Source organism: Folsomia candida, unplaced genomic scaffold, assembly GCF_002217175.1.
Source record: "Folsomia candida strain VU population unplaced genomic scaffold, ASM221717v1 Fcan01_Sc006, whole genome shotgun sequence".
In the NCBI taxonomy this organism is placed as follows: Eukaryota; Metazoa; Arthropoda; class Collembola; order Entomobryomorpha; family Isotomidae; genus Folsomia; species Folsomia candida.
Genome location: NW_019091198.1, coordinates 8682663 through 8701439, shown reverse-complemented (window position 1 = coordinate 8701439; position 18777 = coordinate 8682663). Strand labels below are relative to the sequence as shown.

Below are 18777 nucleotides of genomic sequence, written 5' to 3'. Positions count from 1 at the left end.
ATCATCCAGCTTAAGGAAAGAGCATTATCATCATCATCCTGCTACTTTTGATGGGATTTATTGCCTCTCGGATATGCAAACAAACACACTCGTTCGTCTCATTATTTATTGGAAGACATTGTTCCATCGTTTATTCCGAATCCTCCCGTTGTTCTTGTTCTCTGTCTGTCTGTCTGTCCAACACGCTGGGTGTTTGCTTTGTGTTTTACGAACTACTACTACTGGGCTTAATTAAGATCTATATAAGGTTTTCTACTCTGCTGGATGGAAGAACAACGGTATTGGGATGATCGAACTCAACCCTTTCTGCACCAAACCAAACCAGCTTCTGCAATCCAATACAACTGCAACGCAACCAACTCCAGGGAACCATATGACATAGAGAAATGCTCCAACTTTGACAGCTTGACTTCCTCTCTCTCGACTAAATAAAAACAAGAGTGCAGAATCAAAATGTGAGACAAAAATTACAACTGGACTAGTAATATTAGCCACATTTTAATGATAGGAACATTAGAGCGACATGGGTTCAAAATTGGGATTGACGACGACTTAAAAAAGCTATAGTTTAAACGCTGTGGTGTGTATATTAGTGCCCAGTAATAATTTAAGACTCTCTGCGACTGAGAGTGAAGAGCAGCTAAATTGTATAGTATTTGATGGAGTTGTGATGGTTGTGAATTTGTATCATGATGTTGTGCATGCAAACTAATAGTGAGTTAAAAAGAGTGACAATCAGTGCCAGACATTGAAATAGTGACGATTCAAAATGTAATAATCAATTATAACCGGAAGGAACTCAATGTCGAGGGATCCCGAGCATAATAAAAATACGTGAGAAGAAATCTCTTTTTAAACGGTGCTAATACATACATATTTATTTCGCAATCTTTTATACACCTAAAGCCTTAAGGGACCGGAGGAAGACAAAAGTAAAATTTACATACAAATATAAAAATCATGTCTTCTCCTTGACTAATTTTAAGGAAAAACATACATATTTACATACCATTTATGCAATCAAGCCTTTTAACAAAATAATCAACAAATTTAATTAACCAAGATTTTATTACTTTAACTAACCTATCGCTTTAAAATTCACACCCTGTTGCACAAAAGACAGTCAGCATGACACCATACACACACCTAGCCAAAAAAGCACTGTTTCAAAGAATTATAGTTTCCACGAGGAATAGTAAGACTACTTAAATTGCACTTATATTATATAAATATACCGTAAATTATTATACACCATACCTAAAACAACTGTGTTCTGCATCGCCAACATGTGATATTTATTATTAGCTAAAATAAATTTCCTGCCAGTAAAGAATAAGTTTTACACGAGATAAATAGATATTCACGTGAAAATCTGATTTCATTCTATTTTACTACTCCAATTGAAATATTATGTGATTTTTATCCATCTTGTTCTCGTCTGCAATAAATAATAATAATGCTAATCTACCTACAGTACAAAGTTGTAAGGGAATAAATAAAAGGTGCTGCGAGCAAGGATTAATTGGTGCTTAACCTCTTTACCGACTGCCTCTTGTCAAGCAACTAAATTATCAACAACGTCCAAGAAGAAGTGAAGATTATTATTATTATAAAACGCTGCTGGCTGCTATTGCTACTTACTCGTAAATACCTGTCCATTACAAGTAATTAGTTATCCAATAATAGTCCTGTCAGCACGTGTCATGTATTCGGACAAGTTGACTCTTCATGAAGAATGAGAGAGTGAAAGGGAAGAAGAGATTCTGGTCCCGAGGGAGGTGAAGGTTCGTGATAAAAGTCATGTTTTTTCGACGAAATCCTGACGAAGGATCGTCATCCTCCGTCCCTGGGGCAAGTCGCAGGAACGACAATACCGACGATATTCAACAACATCACAACGATGATGGGATTTTGGTGGCGGATCGGATTAGTCCAGATTTGCATGAAACTACGAATTTACTCCGGCGTGAGAGGAAGATCGATGTAGTGGACAGTAAGCAGAGGCCACGCTCCATAACCAGTGGTGAGAATGATAAGTCGCGATTTCTTGCCGAAATTAATGGTTAATTGTCACGTTTTTTAGTACATAATCGTTATTTTTTTAGCGGGGGACGATAGGAGAGCCTCTCTGGTGAGTCGGAGCAGTGGGAGTGGTCGGTTTGTTAGTGCGAGTGGGAGCATGGCCGGAAGTCGGGATGGGTCATGGCGTCTAAGCAAAAGTTCCGTTTCCAGTATTTACCACTCGGCCCAAGAGTTGGACCTTATGTCGGACTGCTACTTTTCGGACGAAGGGGAGCCTACGAGTCCTTTTCGAAGTTATAAAAGTCTCTGTTTCGACACGGACCGTGAGGATATTTTTAGTTCGCCGCAAGGATCAATGACACTGCATCCAGGGAGCAGCAGAAAGGTGAGGTTTTTTACATATTTATTTAGAGTTGTACGTCATAGAGGATGGTGTACATCTTGAATTTTTACATACTTCATCTTTCTCCATTTGCCAGACAGATTTTTTGTGGTGATATTATTATTATCAGAAGGTTTTGTGTACCACTAGCGTCTCACAGTCTGCCGTTTCAACAAATGGACACACTCTCACGCGTTTATCTTATCTTTGTTTACTTAGTGTAACGGGTGTGGGTTGATGTCACATTTGATGTGTAGTGTCTCGATTTTGTCACAAACATATTAATCCCAACTTACCTAAAATTGGCACGATTCGATTTGGCTAGTGGCATCATAGAAGCGTAGTTTTGGGGCATTAATGACAGTTTGATGTATTTGCATGGAAAACCTGAGTAATCGAATAAATAAATCAGATTCGTGATAGTATGGAATTGAGACAGTTTTCACGGCGAAATCCGTATGTACATACCACGTGAATTAATGCGAGTTAATCATCCAACTAATAAAATACAAGTCAATTAATTAAACAAGCATTATCGAGTTTAGGTCCAAAACACGCAAGTGAAATGCTCCACCTGACAAGTTAGATTCATTTACATGTATAATTCGATCATGGAATTCGCTCTAACCTCTTTTACAAACCTCGCATAAACCAGCACATACATAAATTTCGCTAGACATGCAATCTCTGTTTATATAATTACCAATATAACCAGAGAGTAGCTAACTTTTAGCTTCGTGTAATTGTTCAACTTTTGTTAAACACAAATTTCCATACAGTCATAATTTAAGCACAAAAAATGCACTCCAGTCTTTTTGGCAATCCATACTTTTGCACGGTATAAATACGTCGGCATACTAAATTTCCTTGGATGCTCTCAAATCAATCTTCAATTAAGCTGCTTATACTTGATCATTGATGTTGATGTGGTTTGTTTTCGTAATGCCATCATCTCAATCACAGCCAGGATACGGCTACCCTTGAATAAGCTAAATAAATGAAAAAAGTTGCATGGCATATCATTATATAAGTATCACTCCTCGTACGTAACGATGCTTGACTTTGTGAGTTCTTATTAGGACGACAATGCAATGCAAAGATTCTTCTTCCAGACTTGTACTATCGATGTGGTTGTCTTATAGATATTACATGAATGCATACCAGTCATCGCTTTTGTGCAGTACATATGCATACAAAATGACATGTCTGTATTAAGAAATGGCTGTACTTTACTTTACTTTTCTTCATTAACTTGCGAGGTGATTACAGTTCACTGTGCAGAAGAGCGTATTCAATAGTTTATGTACAACTGCATGACGAAGAAGACCATGAGTTCTACTGTTGTTTTCCTCCTCTTCGTGTTCCGTCATCTTTCATTATAGTTTTCCAGTTTAGTTGATTAACTGACTTCATGAATGTGAAGGTTGTGATTGTGAAGTTGCTATATTATTGCCTAATATAATAGTACTTATATTTAATGCGCTATTGCACTTTCTGTGATGTAAATATATTATTTATCCCTGCAGTAACAGGGGGTGTACTTATGGAATCTTTGTAATATCTTAATCTATCTCTGGTTTGGATTATTATTGGCGTGATTTTTTTGCGATTCAAAATTCGAGTAGTCTTAGTCATTCCGTTATATGAAAGTTAAATTTGCTAAATCATCAGCCAGCCAGTAGGGGCGATCATATGTAAAAGAACTCGGTGCGTCAACAAGATTATTATTTGCTTCAACATTGCTCAAGTGTCATATTTAAATTCTAGAACAATTCGTCATCGATAATAATAAATAATGGAAATTTTGAATTTATCTTTAATAAAACCCAAAGTGCCTCGGTTTTGAATAGTTTTAAGTAACTCATTGCCATTAACTTTCGTTCCTATAAGTTGCAATTTTTCTAAGTTCTTGTCACACAAAAACTGAAAATGTGATACCTATCGTCAACCGGGGTGACATTGTTTGTGCCAACAAATATACTCATTTGCCACTGTAACAGGTAAAGAAGACATGATTGACTCAATACTTTTATTTGCTAATATATCATTTTATTGGTTGTTTGAACGCGTCCTTATTTTACTCCACATCATGAAAAACATGGCATTTGTACCATTATTAGAACTCTGTAGTATGCAAAGAATGTGGCGTGGCTAGATAACGTTTTATCTTCCGAGGGACGCGCACAGACCAGTTGTCACCAACAAACGACGCTTCCATGCACATTTCCATTTCCAAAACAGCCAACCAAGTGTAAGGTCTCTGCGGATTTCTCAAAAAAACAGCACTACATGTTAGACCACTGAACAGGACGCGTGTCCCATTTATTTTACGGACACACACGGGTTTTATTTCAATCCATCTGTTGATCTCAACACCGCACCGGGTAGAATACTTACAACGATACGGGTAATCTAGCTGACTAAACCGGGAGATGAGATCTCACATCTCACTCTATTTACCACGTTATTAGTATCATAGACGAAGTAGGACACAATCATCAACATTTTCATTCTGTGGTGGATTCGTATAACTTGTCCCAGGTTGCATTTATTTAGTCTTGTTGATTTTGTTGGGTGCGCCCAAAACCCTCTGTAATATCAGTATCCTTTAAAATCACATCGTAAATATTTATAACACAAGTATTTTCACAAATATAAAAAGTAATAGTGATAAAGATATAATAATAGTGTTAGATAATAAGTACTAAAAGTAATGTAATTAAGGTTTATTTTTTTCTCACCCTTTTTCTCAGGGACTGAAGAGCGTAGCATTTCAGGAAGTCATGACCCTGCCCGAGGTGGACTTTGTCCTCGTGTGGGACGGGTCCGAAGATCAGGCCACGACCGACGTGGCGAAGGAACGACGCCGCGTTTTCGAGCGGAACTTGGAGGAGGACGGTTTAAAATTGGAGAGGGAGCGGCTGGAGGCGTGTAACCTCAATTTTGTCAAAATACACGCTCCCATCGAAGTATTGCGACGATATGCGGAAATTCTCAAACTCAGAATGCCAATGAAGCAGGTATCGTAAAAATAATCCAATAAATAATATTGCACTTTTTTCAATACATAGCACAACGCGTAGTAGCGTTTTCAAATCAAAACATTTGACATGAACAAACTCAAAATGGTTTTCTCATTTCTTAAATCACATCTTTTTCTAGAGTTTTTACCCCTTTAAACGCTACGTATGCAATTATGCAAATAGACATTTTCCTTGATAAGTTAACTTTTGCCAAACATTTGTCCTGTCTGTAAATTTTTGGGCTATTTAAAATAGTTGCCTATTTATTATTCAAGATTTGCATTGTAGTTCTAGTCCTGTTTATTCATATATAACGTATATATGAAGCGAGCTCTTATCTTGTGTAATCTGTAAGAGCCCGACGTTGTACCGCTAAACGATCTTCCATCGCGTGAGCTTGATTTTGATGTAATCTAATTAGATTAGAATTGAGACATGCATGAGTATACAACAGTACTTACATATAAATGGAATGATTATTTATTTACTTGATGATGATGACATGAATTATTTAAATATGTAGATGAGTAGAGAAATATCTTCATTTGCTACTTTGATTTTTATAACAGCTACAAGGCGATTTTATGGAGAAACTTTTTGGAGAAAATGAAGAGTTTGGATTTAAGGTTTTAAAATATTTTGTTACATCCTGGTGGAAAATTGGAAAAAGCTTGGGTGCAAAACTATATGCGTAATATGATAAAAATGGCATTAATTTTGTCTCATATAATTATTACCTTAAATGCATTACGATAATGGGTCTTGAGGACTTGAGCTGTTAAGACTGCATTGTTATTATTACTGCTGCTACTGCTGCTGCTGAATAAATAGCTGCCCTAGACAATACTTGGCTTGGAATGAGACGCTTTTATAATTGCGAATCATGCCACCAAGCTATAAATTCATGAGCTTGTACACTAATTGGATTTTCATAACGAGTTTAAAATATCATTATTGTTGCAGATTCCACAAATGCTGGAGATGAGGACTCCCGAGAACACACTTCTGTCCGAAGTCAAGTCGTGGTTTCAGATAGTCACTGACTACTTTCGCGTCGATCCTAGAATATTTCCTCCTGAAGATCAAAAGTTTACTGCAATCTACAGTAGAGATAAGGAATATCTGTGCGTCACTAATTTAAATAGGGGGGAAATTGGCCAAGTAAATTAAATTATATTCAATAATTTTTGTTTGACAGGTTTGACGTTGACGAGAAAGAGTTTTTCACTCCGGCTGGTATGTTGATTTATAGTAAAAAATTATAACTTTTAATAGCAACTGGTTACAATTTCATAGTTTTTTACGTGTTCGAACAGTTCGAGCTCGCATTTTAGATTTCATCCTGAGAAGAAAACGCTACACGGAGGACCCATTGGATGATTTTGCATTTGGAATGGAACGCTTGTTAAATGCTTATACCTACAGTGCGGCGTACCCACTTCACGATGTAAGTAAATTAAAAGCATCTTTATGATTTAATAGCTTGTTGATGAACGGAATTTAATTTGGTATAATGCTATTTGACAATTTTGGCAGGGTGATCTCAGAACTGCTGGAAGCCAGAGACATTTGTTATCCATCGAGTGGGCTTCAGTAAGCAAATGTCTCAAGTACCAACCCGTTGATGCCATCAAGGAATATTTCGGAGTCAAGATTGGCTTGTATTTCGCCTGGTTGGGATTTTACACTCACATGCTCATATTTGCAGCTGGTCTCGGGATTATTTGTTTCCTGTATGGTTGTTTTACGCTGTATAAAAATCAACACAGGTACTTTCACTATAATGAACTATGCATAATAACCGCAATGTTCGTCTTGTTAGAATTACGTCTTAAAAATAAATTATTATTGCCCAATTTGCAGTGAGGACGTCTGCAATCCCCACTTCAACTTCACTATGTGAGATATATGTATAAATATCACTCGAAAAACAATGTCTACTATGTAGTCTTACTGATTGGATTGTTTATTCTAGGTGCCCTTTATGCGACACCGTGTGCGACTATTGGTCGCTCCACGATGTATGTTTCTATACCAGGCTGACATATCTCTTTGATAACGATGCCACTGTGTTCTTTGCAGTGCTAATGTCATTTTGGAGTAAGTTGTATATATTTATGTATGTAGGTACATGTAGGAAACGATTTAATACTATGGTGAGACGTTTCTCACTAATTGTTATATTTATCGCTTGTTGTACAGGTGCGATATTTCTTGAGTGCTGGAAACGATACTCTGCCGAGATTACTCACAGATGGGATTTGACAGGATTCGATATTCAGGAAGAACATCCGAGAGAAGAGTATTTGATTCGATTGAAACATGTCAAGAAACACGAACGCAACACCGTTACAAGCACTACTGAGCCGTATGTTCCCTTCTGGAAAATGAAACTGCCCTACAGGATGTTCTCAATGTCCATGGTTTTACTTCTGGTAAGGAGATTCTTAGAAATTTGCACTTTACATAAAGTTAGAAGAAAACATGTTTTATTCAATGCAACATCTAACTTTAAAACTTATTGTGCAGATAAGTTTAGCGGTAGCTGCAGTTGTAGCAGTTGTGACTTATCGCTTGGCAATCACATTCGCAATCAATAGGACTTGGAGGGATCAACGTGATGGTACGATCCAACAATGTGCATATATTAATTGGGTTAGCTGGTCAAATTAATTGAAAATGCACTTTATATACTTCTCTAGTTCATAGCTGGGGACTGATTCTCGTCAGTACTACTGCTGCTTGCATCAACTTGGTGTTTATCTATTTTTTCAACTGGGTGAGACAACTGATCCTGTGATACTCGTTCATTTATTGAAATAGATTGACATGCAACTAATTAATGTCTTATTTTATTATAGTTATACTCGTTTTTGGCAGAATATCTTACAGAACTTGAGCTCCACCGAACTCAAACAGAATTTGATGACAGCATTACTCTCAAGATGTACATGTTGCAATTCGTGAATTACTACTCGTCCATTTTTTACATAGCATTTTTCAAAGGGAAATTCGTGGGCTCGCCCGCAAAATATACAAAATTCTTAAGGAAGTGGCGACAGGAAGAGGTACATATTTATCCCAATCTTATACACTACTCACCTCTATAGCTATAGGGTTCTTAAATTGTACATACTTTCATATCCAACAATTATTTTAGTGTGGTCCTGGATGCATGACTGAGCTATGCATACAATTAGCCATTATAATGGTCGGAAAGCAAGCTTTGAACACTGTCCTTGAAATGATTTGGCCGTAAGTTTTTGAAAATAAACATCTTGTCTAGAAAAAAAATTACGGAGTAATGAATTTGTGGTTTACAGAATCGCAATCAAATGGTTTAATCAATTTAAACTATTGACCGGAATTACTCATGAGAAACGAACCTTGTAAGATCAATTACATTACATTATCACACATTAATCATCGTTTGACTCATCATTAGACTTTTAACATGATGGTGTCCATGTTTCAGATTTACAACGCAGTGGGCGAGAGATTACAAATTACTGGATTGGGGTCCTCGCTCACTCTTTCCTGAATACCTTGAAATGGGTAATTGTCCTAAAAATAAGTGACTTGTCCTTTCGGGTGACTATTATTAAACTAATTACTTTTATGTTTAGTTTTGCAATACGGATTCGTCACTATATTTGTTGCTGCCTTTCCACTTGCCCCCTTATTTGCCTTGCTCAACAATATTTTAGAAATGCGATTGGATGCTAAAAAATTGTTGGTGTATTATCGACGACCCGTGGGCCAGCGTGTCAAAGACATAGGAGTTTGGTACGGTATCCTGGACGGTGTTGGGAAACTTGCTGTTATTTCAAACGTAATTTTAACTTTAATTTCCAATTATCCCTCGTTTAAGTTTTGTAGTAAAAAACAATAAGAACTTTTTTATGACAATTCCAGGCTTTCATTATTGCATTTACTTCCAACTTCATTCCAAAAATGGTCTATCGATATGGGCTCCACGAACGGGATGATCCTAGATGGGGGACTTTGAACGGTTTTCTGGAACACTCCTTGGCTCAGTTTAACACGTCCAGTCTGGAACTTCCTCCAACAGGTCAATATCTAAGAGTGCCACACGATTTTTGTCGGTGAGTTGTGTATTTTAAAAAGTTTATTGCATAAGAATATGACAGGATTTGGAAATTTTAAGTACGCATAAAAATTTTTTAAATATATTTTCGACAGATATCCAACCTATCGTTACAGCTATGATGCCCCAGAAGAATTGAGGTACAAGAGAACCGACTTTTATTGGAAAGTGTGGATGGCAAGGTTGGCATTTGTCGTTGTCTTTGAGGTAAGACTTTGCTACATTTTCACGATAATTATCCTATAAATTTGCACATGTGATTCTTACCATGAAATGTTTACCTTCACAGAACGTTGTAGCCCTGTGCGTCATGCTTTTAAAGTGGGTCATTCCAGATACACCTCGAAAACTACAGGAGCAAATTCGTCGTGAAAATTATTTGACAAATGAAATAATTATCAAGCAAGAAATGGTCCGAGCCCGAGGAATCTCTGCAGGAGGTGACAGCACCGCGTGGAACCCTGTCGCCGGAGAGAAAGAACTGGAACTAGTCAGATGTCCTTCAAACTCTGCCTCTTCGCGACGCCGAAATGTGGAAGATTTTAATAATGCAAACTCAGGAAAGACAAATGAAGTCATGGTTTAAAATAATAATATGTTTTGTTGCCGTCGTTGTCAGTATTTCTCCGCAATCAATATTATTATTTTGAGTCTGTCCGCAATGTGCTATTACTAAATGTTTGTATAAGTGACAAGCACTTATATACATACACACACATATGAATTTCTGCTGGCTGAACGATATTTAATTAACTGTTGTATACCGAGTTTCCAATACTATGCAACTTTTTGTACCGCTTGTGATAATGTTTAATCTGACTGAAGTCCCAATCCCGATGTTCAGGAAATGTGCTTTACTCTCCCGTGCTTGTAGACTGCTCATATGAAATGGATTTAATTTTCGTATCATAAAATTTTCACATATTTCCGTTTAATAAGTTAATTTGACATTCAGCTGTGCTGTAACTACAATCCATTCAGAAATAAATTAGACTACTAAATGATGTACTAGAAAACCGAATATTACAGACCATGGCATTTATTATCAGCGTCATTCACTCCCTCGCAAAAAAAAGAAGCTTAATCACAATCACTCATAATTTTTAGAAGGAACACAGAAGCAACTGTCGGAAGTGAATTTTATAATTTGATGGCTCTCATCATAACAATGCTGTACTCGACTTCGATGGCGTTGGGTTTGGCAATTGTTGGGGTTAGTCGTACGAGAGGCATGAAACAACGACAAAAGTCAGCTTTGTATTCTTCTTGTAGCTCTTCCGGGATCCGGTGAATGAATGGATTGGCAGCCATGGCAGAGTCTGCATTACAAAGTTTAGTTAAAATTGGGGTCTTATCGGGGAATAAAAATTTGTTGGTTGGTGTGTTGCATTAAAGTAAATACACTTACCAATCATTTCGCCGAAACTGTCAAAGCAAAACTTTCGTCTGCAGTTGAGAGCTTCTTGTGGATGAAAACCGACCGACGACATCAAAATCTGCATGTCAGTGGCCGGGTCAATGCTGAAGTACGATTTTGGAATGAAGTTCTTGACATCCTGGAGACAAATTATTTAACCCAATATTAACACCATAATATTTCAGACACTGATATATCATTGGATTTTAATCTGCTGTTAACTTACAGTCATGAAAGACTGCCATGTCGAGATTTGGCTCATTTTTTCGTACACATTGAACACGGCAGCATTGGAGATGTAGTAGAAAGCAATTTCACCATTTATTTTTAACAGGTTCCACAAACTTTTGAGTGCCTTCCTGCAACACAGAAAATAAAATACGTTAAAAGACCGTAGAATATTTTTTTTATGAGTGTGACTAGACACAAATCATAATAAGTAAATAATCGGCATACCTCTGATCTGAAATCCAGTGGAGAACGTGTAGAGAAAAAATCTTGTCGAATTTGCAGGGAAACTCGCAGTCATCCTTCATCACGTCGGCCACCATGTAGGTCACGTGGGGATGTTCGTACCTCACGGAAGCAAACTCAATCATTTTGTGGGACAGGTCAACTGCGTAGACTTGGGTCGAAGTCGTAGATCCAATCTCTGACAGTGCCGGCAGTATTATGTTCTTGGTGTTGAACCTGAAATGACAATTGTATCAACATCTTTAGCTGTGTTTTTATTGTGAAATATTGGTTCTCAGTTCCTTGGCAGTGATTTCTTACCCAGTCCCGCAACCAAAGTCGAGCACTGTTTCTCCCAATTTCGGCGTCATGCTGGCTACAAGGTAGGGAACAAGTTCTTTGGCGTCGTGGCGTTGGAACTGGCTGTAGTTGTCGTAAGAGTCTGGATCGTACATGTTTGTTTTGGAAAAGAGTAAATTTGAAACAACTTGTAAACTTTGAACGATTTGTAAATTTCGAATAATTTATAAGTCTGGAACAACTTGTAAATTTTATAACTTCAAAACTGAAAGTTTTTTAAAGGTTTGTTAAATGTGCGAGAGAAAAGTAGCTGAGATCTTTTCTGGTTGAGTTGTACTTTGTTAATGTTTTCAGGAAGATCGGAGCGTCTTTTATATCCAGTCAAGATGAACGTTCATTTCTACTCGTCTTCACGAAAAACATTGCATTAAATCTGGAAATCTAAGGTCACATCTTTTGCTGTCATATGTAAATTTGAGCAAATTTGAATGAATGTTATCCAACACGTTTTATTTTTAGACATTCTGAATAACTAAAAATATATTAATACGATTATTAACATGACTTTTATGAATGAATTTTACCACGTCGACGGAAGTGCCAACCTGGAGTCATTCATGCTTTTCCAAGGTTTCAATTCCTAGTTGTACGAAGACATTATTATTATTAGACATATTGCGCAATCATGTTTTAAAAATAAATTTCTTCTTCCAGCTTTAACACTGTCTGGTGCGATTCTTTGTCAGGTATGTATAGATTTCAGATAAGTGTCACCAGACCATCCTCCTCTTTGCATACACATGACATACAACAACCCAGGAATAAATGTACATATATGCATAGTCTATGAGCCAATTTGGTCAACACATTTCGCAATAATGTGTGTATTCTTGGTAAGTTTGTTTTTATTTTGGTCCTTTGTGACGATGGGGATGTTTAACTTGAATACACTTGTATGATACAAGTGATACCTATTAATATCACATCTAGTTAAAGAGCACCTACAAAAATACGTACTATTTACATGCATGCTTATAATGCCACCAACCATCCTTCCGTCTTCCATTGTCATGATAATTGCTTACTTCGTCATCGAGACAATCGTCCAGCCATCCAGCATGACAAAAGTAACACGAGCATGCTGTATTACGCATTTATGTGTTTAGTTGTTACCGTGCTTAGAAATTGATGATGTCTACTTTGCATGCAGAGAACTTCAAACTGTTGGAGTAAATCGAAGAGTAGATGTCAGTATGCCAGGGACAATTTTATTTATTTACGCCTCGTTTAGTTTGATGTCATCCGTTATGGACGGGACAATTAATCAGTCTTATAAATGCGAATCAATAATCATTTATGATGACCATACCCCGGACAAATATTTTTTTATCCTACCCTACTCATGTTGAGCTCAACACGAGTAGGGTAGGATAAAAAAATATTTGTCCGGGGTATGATGATGACAAGACCACTTCTATGAATATGAAAAGTTATGTTTGTATAAGCGACCTACGTATCGCAATTCGATCGATTTATACGGTGGTGATTTTTATTTCATTTCAATATAAAAATGAAATTTTCAACATTTTACATTGACACTGTTTGATTTAAAATATATGCAATACGTTGATATCAAATTGTAAAGAAGTAATCAAGGCCAGAAGTAGCTTCTCTATGGACAATAATATCCGGCAAAGAGCCACATTAATATTCCGATATATATTATTTATATCAAGGCCATTTAAATGACCCATTTCTACAAGAACTTCAAAATAAATAACAAAAAGTATTATATCGAATGCCATTGAGATACACATTGTTCAAAAAGTTGCAACCTACGCATTTAAAAAAGTGAACTTGGACTTAAGTAGATATGACAAACATTGATAAAAACATCACATAACAAACAATCATTCTCAAGATTATTATTCTAAGAACAGAGCAAATATTCCGAAAGAAAACAAAGTATTTCTGTGCCCATAATTAAGAAAATGTCAACCAGTCCTCCCGAAAATGTCACCCTTCGCTATAATCAAGATACAAAAGTTGGGCATTTATTTCTCGAATGACGTACATCTTAAACTTGGCATGAAGAGATAAATTAATGTCAAATATACATAGCTCGTTATAATTCGCCACCGTTTGAACTGAGGATTATTATGGGTCATTTTATCATCATTTGAGTTCTTTGCCCTTGTTCCCAAACTCGGTTTATTTCCTCTTCTCCCAGCCCACCACGGGCTGAGACTGAAATGCAATTCAATAAATTTATCCATTTCACCTTTCCTTTCTCGGTTGAGCAATTGGCTAAACTAATTCTCCCCAAACTTTCAGGGTTCATTTGCTCACTCACTCACTCGTTCCTTCCTTCCTTTATGTATATTTGTAGTTGTACCGCGTTGCCATGACGACAAGGAGCCCACGTCGTCAATCATCTGCCGTTTTTCTGTCAACTCTGCCACGACCGACCGAGGAGCAGTAGCACCAGCAGAAATTTCATTTCACTTCCCTTCGTCATTCTCCCCTCGTCGCAATCGCGGTTCGGTTGTCAGTTTAGTTTCTCTGGGAAGTTGTAATTGTGCTTTCACCACGGCGGCACGAGGGTAGTTTTCTAGTCACTCATTTGCTCAGTAGGAACGAATTCTTTTTCGGTGGTCATCATCACATCGTCATCATCATGTCTGAAGAAACGTCTGATTCCTCCTCCAATCTGAATAATTCCTTTGATGACTCTGCCGACAATTCAGATTTGACTGTGAAAGTGATTTGTCTCGGTGATTCGGCAGTGGGGAAATCAAAGTAAGTTTTTCGTACCAATTTCTGCAATGCGGTCCATTTTAATTATATAATAAGCTGCTGGCCTATTCGTGCTGTTTATTTGCCTGACTGGTTCACTTATAAAATGTAGATCCAATGTCAAATGTGGGCGAGAGTATGGGGCATGACCATACACCAACTAATTTAGTTGTGTTTTTCTTTCAGGCTGCTGGAACGGTTTTTATCGGATAAATACAAACCACAACAAGTGTCAACGTACGCCCTGACGCTGTACCGGTATCGGTCCAAGGTGGAAGGGGAAGTCATCAATGTCGGTACGTTGTTGGATTTATTAAATCGATCACAACCATACATCACGCACCTGCTGCGTCTAATTTACTTTCCCTCTCTTGTATGTATGTATGCATTTTCAATTTATTTTCGTCCAGCATAAGTATGTATGTGTATCTGTCATTGATTTAGTTTCCTGATTCATTCAGTCGCGATGAGTCCATTGAATAATCGTAGTCGTGTCATGTCACGGAGTCACGCACATGAGATGAAACTGATTCAATTCAATCTGGTTATTGGCTACGCTATTTTTAAAAGATAAAAAAAGCTTGTCATGCATATCGGTTTAATTCCATATAATGACATGTATGTAAAATAGTAATTTTGAATTTCAGATTTTTGGGACACAGCGGGTATTGATACATAAATTTTCATGAGAATGATCAATATTTTATTAATTATGGGTGATATCCTAGGTCAAGAACGATTCCAATCCCTCCACCCGTCGTACTATCATCAGGCGGATGCATGCGTCATAGTCTTCGACGCGACGAGAAAGGTCACTTACAAGAATTTGTCCCAGTGGTTTGACGAGTTGAGACAATATCGTCCAGAGATTCCTTGTTTTTGTGCGGCGAACAAGATTGACTGTGAGTAGTAAAAATTCCACATGAAATTATGATGAATATTTTTTTATGTATGCTTATTTTTTTTAGCAAATATGGATATTACCAATCGCACATTTGCTTTTCCGGAGAGCAAAGGTATACCGTTGTACTATGTGTCGGCTGCCACTGGATCAAATGTGGTGAAGGTACAGAAAATATTGATTTTCAATATTTCTTTATTGCATTATTTATTTACTTCGTACACAATTATTTAAAACGACTCTTTAAATTAATAGTTATTTCGCGATGCTATCGAGGGAGCTGTTAAATACAAGAAAAATCCAACACATTGGACTGACCAGATTTTTCGAGAGCTTGACAAGACGTCAATTGACGAGAAAGATGGCGAAGACGACGAGTCCCCAAAAAACTCAGTAACGCCAAGCAAAGATTGAACAGGGCCGAAAAATAACCAAAAAATTCTTGTGATATCTCAATAAAATATTTTAGTTAGAGTGTAGTATCATGAATTTAGGAGAGGAATGTGATACAAAGTTATGATTTTGTATAGGTTTATATACGGTCGATTGTAAAAAAATTACCTGTGAAATCCTGTAGAACCTTAAAAGAACAATTATTCGTTCAAAATGTTACTTTGATCATTTAAATAATTAGAAATCATTTTGTGGGATCAAAATAAAATTATATTCTACATTTTAGTTGATAAATGTGTGAACATTTTGTGTATTGTTAGATTAAGTTCATACATATATCTTTATCTTGTACATCATAGAAGATGTTGGTTTCAACAAGTTATTTTTGTCAATTGTGAGTGAATGATATCGTAGGTGAGAATTAACTATGTATCAACTGCGTTAGAATACGTAGAGTTCGGTCGCGACGTTGGATCGCGGAGGGAAATCCCAGAGTTGCATCGCAAAGTTCGGTGCTGAGGTTGGGTCACGGGGTTGGATCGCGTAGTTGAGTTGCGATGTCAGATCGCGGAGCCCGGTAGTGGGGTTGGATCGCGGAGGTCGGGTTTTGTGCTTGCGAGTGAGTGAAAGGAGGAGAATAAAAGGGCTCCGTCCACCCCACTCAGCATCCACACTTCTGGAGGACCTCGACCGGACAACACCTTCACTGGACCTGCTGCCTGCTCCTGGACTTCTCACTTGGACTTCTGCTCTTGGAATCTCACCTTGCCTCCTCTTCCCGGACCTCCTTGCCTTTGTGGACTGGACCCTCTTGCTGCCTTGAAGACTACAAATTGGGACCCCTGCTACCAGGATGCATCTCAACTTGCCTCTTCTGGACCTGCTCCCCTGCTACTCCACGGATGAAGAACTTTGTTTGGATTCTGGCTACAACACGACCAATGTCTCGCCCTCGGACCCATCTCCGCCGTCGCCGTGGGATGACGAAGTCGTGGACTGGACAAGTCTCTCCTTTGAACTGAACCGCCTCCTGGAAGAATCAACTCCTGTCGACATTGAGGACAACATCAGCCTCAGCCTGCCAGACCAATCCTTCCTGACCTCGGAGGACGCCACGGTATTGCTCACCGCCCAGGATCCAGCCACCCAGGACGATCTCAAACGCCTGACCATCGTCATCGTGGGACCCAACAACAACGTCGCTCTTCCCATTCTCAACTGCATGGACGTCGGCGGAAGCGGGATTCTCTACATCTTTCGACCCGTCATTCCCGGAATTTACACCGTTACGATCTGCCACGACGCCACGCAACCCATTCGAGGCTGCCCCCTCAGGATCCGGTTTTCAAGAAACTATCAGCCGTCCATTCGCCGAATCCTCACATGGAATATTTCGGACATGGAACAATCTTCCGGACTTCGCAACCCGTGGGGAATCTGCTATAACACAAAAACGGAACAACTCTGGGTCGCTGACCGGGTCAACCACACACTTATCGTCTACCAACCGGATGGATCTCTGGACTTCATCATTGGACAATTTGGAGCTGGACCAGGAGAATTCTTCAGACCCGTCGGCCTCGCCTACGATGTCCACTCGGATCGGATCTTTGTTTCCGACAAGGACAACCATCGCATTCAGATCTTAAACGCCAAGGACGGGTCATTTTTGGGCGCCTTTGGGAGACGAGGACATCTGGCTGGACAATTCCTTTACCCGTGGGGAATAGCCATCTCTCCGGACGGATCCACGGTCGCCGTGGCAGACACTCGCAACCACCGAATCCAGTTCTTTGATGCTGCTGGGACTTACCTTCGGGAATTTCGAGTTGGTGGAAACTGGAAAGAACACAAGTCGGTCTTCAACTACCCCCGTGGACTGGCCTTCAACCTGACGGGGGAAGTTCTCTTCGTCTCGGACTTCAACCTCCACCAAGTGAACCAGCTGCGATTCACGGATGCCAAACTGACCCTGCTGCCCTTCATCCCACCCGGAATCCTCTATCGCCCATCCGGACTTCAGGTCGACGAAGCTGGGAACCTGATCGTGGCCGACACGAGAAACAACGTCCTCCGAGTCTTCACCCCCACCGGAATCCTCATCCGAACCATCACCACCATCCACGGTCCCCTCTACGCCAACGCCAACACCAGCCTCTCAGCCCCCACGGACGTCGCCATCCTCCCCAAGACTGGATTCATCGCCGCCCTCGACAACGATGGACGCATTACAGTGTTTTAATGTTAATTAGTCTGTAACCTAGTCTTAAAAATTTATAAATTGTAACAGATTGTATTTAACACAAAAAATTTTGACTGATGATTGTACTTGACAATGTAAAGATTTCATGTGATATATTTGGATAAATGTTTTTTACTTAATAAATTTAATTGCAATTGTATTCAACTGTTTTGGTATAAATTGTTTGTCATAATAATCCTGCATTCATATACCTTAGAATTATACCATCATTACAACTGCATACAAATCATTCCACAAAACTTCTTCACCGCAACGAGCATAAAATCTTCGCATTTTTACATTATAATTTACTGATACATTGCATTCATTAATCGGAACACAATCATATCTAAAGAGTAAAAACAGTTCAATTTTAGACTTGCATATGCCATCAGAACAATCTTATTTTGCATTCTTATTTTGCATTTCTTGTGCAAATGCTTGTGTTTCTTGTTTCTCCTATTACAGTCTACGACTCTAAAACTCATTAACTTTGCAATTAACACAATGACAACTTATCAGCACAGACAATTTTTCTTACACGATGATGACCAACTAATTGAACACCTAAAAACAAATTACTTTAATCGGAGAGAGAAACTCGGATAAGCACCCTCTCTCCGCATATGAATTTGCATTCTTGCACATGCATCAGCATTCCCTAATTTCAGATGAAATTGCACATTTTCTACAAACATGGCAGGTGACAATGAATGAATGAGTCGAGTTAAAACTGTGGA

General features: G+C 38.4%; 4 protein-coding genes across 6 annotated transcripts; 3 read left to right on the top strand and 1 right to left on the bottom strand.

Moving 5' to 3' along the window:
• The first annotated feature begins 392 nt into the window (after window positions 1-392).
• On the top strand, window positions 393-10551 carry LOC110850799 (anoctamin-1). 3 transcript variants are annotated; one of them, XM_022098368.2, is made up of 21 exons: window positions 393-2023; window positions 2106-2407; window positions 5158-5424; window positions 5997-6053; window positions 6391-6551; window positions 6626-6663; window positions 6744-6874; window positions 6964-7196; window positions 7291-7326; window positions 7403-7527; window positions 7630-7862; window positions 7957-8050; window positions 8130-8206; window positions 8289-8495; window positions 8588-8682; window positions 8751-8816; window positions 8903-8982; window positions 9054-9259; window positions 9343-9533; window positions 9631-9742; window positions 9825-10551. In XM_022098368.2, the coding sequence occupies exons 1-21, from the start codon at window positions 1801-1803 to the stop codon at window positions 10119-10121; spliced, it is 3231 nt and encodes a 1076-aa protein (XP_021954060.2). In that variant the 5' UTR covers window positions 393-1800; the 3' UTR covers window positions 10122-10551. The 3 variants fall into 3 exon arrangements, with proteins under 3 accessions (XP_021954060.2, XP_021954061.2, XP_021954062.1); XM_022098369.2 differs by lacking the exon at window positions 5997-6053 and having other exon boundaries at window positions 394-2023; XM_022098370.2 differs by lacking the exons at window positions 393-2023; window positions 2106-2407 and adding an exon at window positions 3706-4404.
• On the bottom strand, window positions 10219-12054 carry LOC110850800 (juvenile hormone acid O-methyltransferase). Its single transcript, XM_022098371.2, has 5 exons — window positions 11727-12054; window positions 11409-11642; window positions 11179-11311; window positions 10944-11091; window positions 10219-10854 (listed from the first exon to the last, which is right to left on the bottom strand). Exons 1-5 carry the CDS (start codon window positions 11858-11860, stop codon window positions 10676-10678), a joined length of 828 nt encoding a protein of 275 aa, XP_021954063.1. The 5' UTR covers window positions 11861-12054; the 3' UTR covers window positions 10219-10675.
• Window positions 12055-14125: 2071 nt separating this feature from the next.
• LOC110851078 (rab-like protein 2A) lies at window positions 14126-16014 on the top strand. The gene is made up of 6 exons (XM_022098714.2): window positions 14126-14504; window positions 14688-14797; window positions 15149-15166; window positions 15230-15403; window positions 15470-15567; window positions 15658-16014. The coding sequence occupies exons 1-6, from the start codon at window positions 14383-14385 to the stop codon at window positions 15814-15816; spliced, it is 681 nt and encodes a 226-aa protein (XP_021954406.1). The 5' UTR covers window positions 14126-14382; the 3' UTR covers window positions 15817-16014.
• Window positions 16015-16082: 68 nt separating this feature from the next.
• Window positions 16083-18118, top strand: LOC110851076 (protein lin-41). The gene has a single exon (XM_022098712.2). It carries the CDS (start codon window positions 16649-16651, stop codon window positions 18035-18037), a length of 1389 nt encoding a protein of 462 aa, XP_021954404.1. The 5' UTR covers window positions 16083-16648; the 3' UTR covers window positions 18038-18118.
• The last annotated feature ends 659 nt before the right edge of the window (window positions 18119-18777 follow it).

Bases quoted from the DNA above. Each gene is read 5' to 3' on its own strand.
- LOC110850799 (XM_022098368.2), top strand. From the start codon at position 1,801: ATGTTTTTTCGACGAAATCCTGACGAAGGATCGTCATCCTCCGTCCCT. The intron at 5,425-5,996 runs GTATCGTAAAAA...TTTTTATAACAG, and splicing joins TCAGAATGCCAATGAAGCAG to CTACAAGGCGATTTTATGGA. The intron at 9,743-9,824 runs GTAAGACTTTGC...TTACCTTCACAG, and splicing joins CATTTGTCGTTGTCTTTGAG to AACGTTGTAGCCCTGTGCGT.
- LOC110850800 (XM_022098371.2), bottom strand. From the start codon at position 11,860: ATGTACGATCCAGACTCTTACGACAACTACAGCCAGTTCCAACGCCAC. The intron at 11,643-11,726 runs GTAAGAAATCAC...TTGTCATTTCAG, and splicing joins GACTTTGGTTGCGGGACTGG to GTTCAACACCAAGAACATAA. The intron at 11,092-11,178 runs GTAAGTTAACAG...ATTTGTCTCCAG, and splicing joins CATGGCAGTCTTTCATGACT to GATGTCAAGAACTTCATTCC.
- LOC110851078 (XM_022098714.2), top strand. From the start codon at position 14,383: ATGTCTGAAGAAACGTCTGATTCCTCCTCCAATCTGAATAATTCCTTT. The intron at 14,505-14,687 runs GTAAGTTTTTCG...TTTTTCTTTCAG, and splicing joins TCGGCAGTGGGGAAATCAAA to GCTGCTGGAACGGTTTTTAT. The intron at 15,568-15,657 runs GTACAGAAAATA...TTAAATTAATAG, and splicing joins CTGGATCAAATGTGGTGAAG to TTATTTCGCGATGCTATCGA.
- LOC110851076 (XM_022098712.2), top strand. From the start codon at position 16,649: ATGCATCTCAACTTGCCTCTTCTGGACCTGCTCCCCTGCTACTCCACG.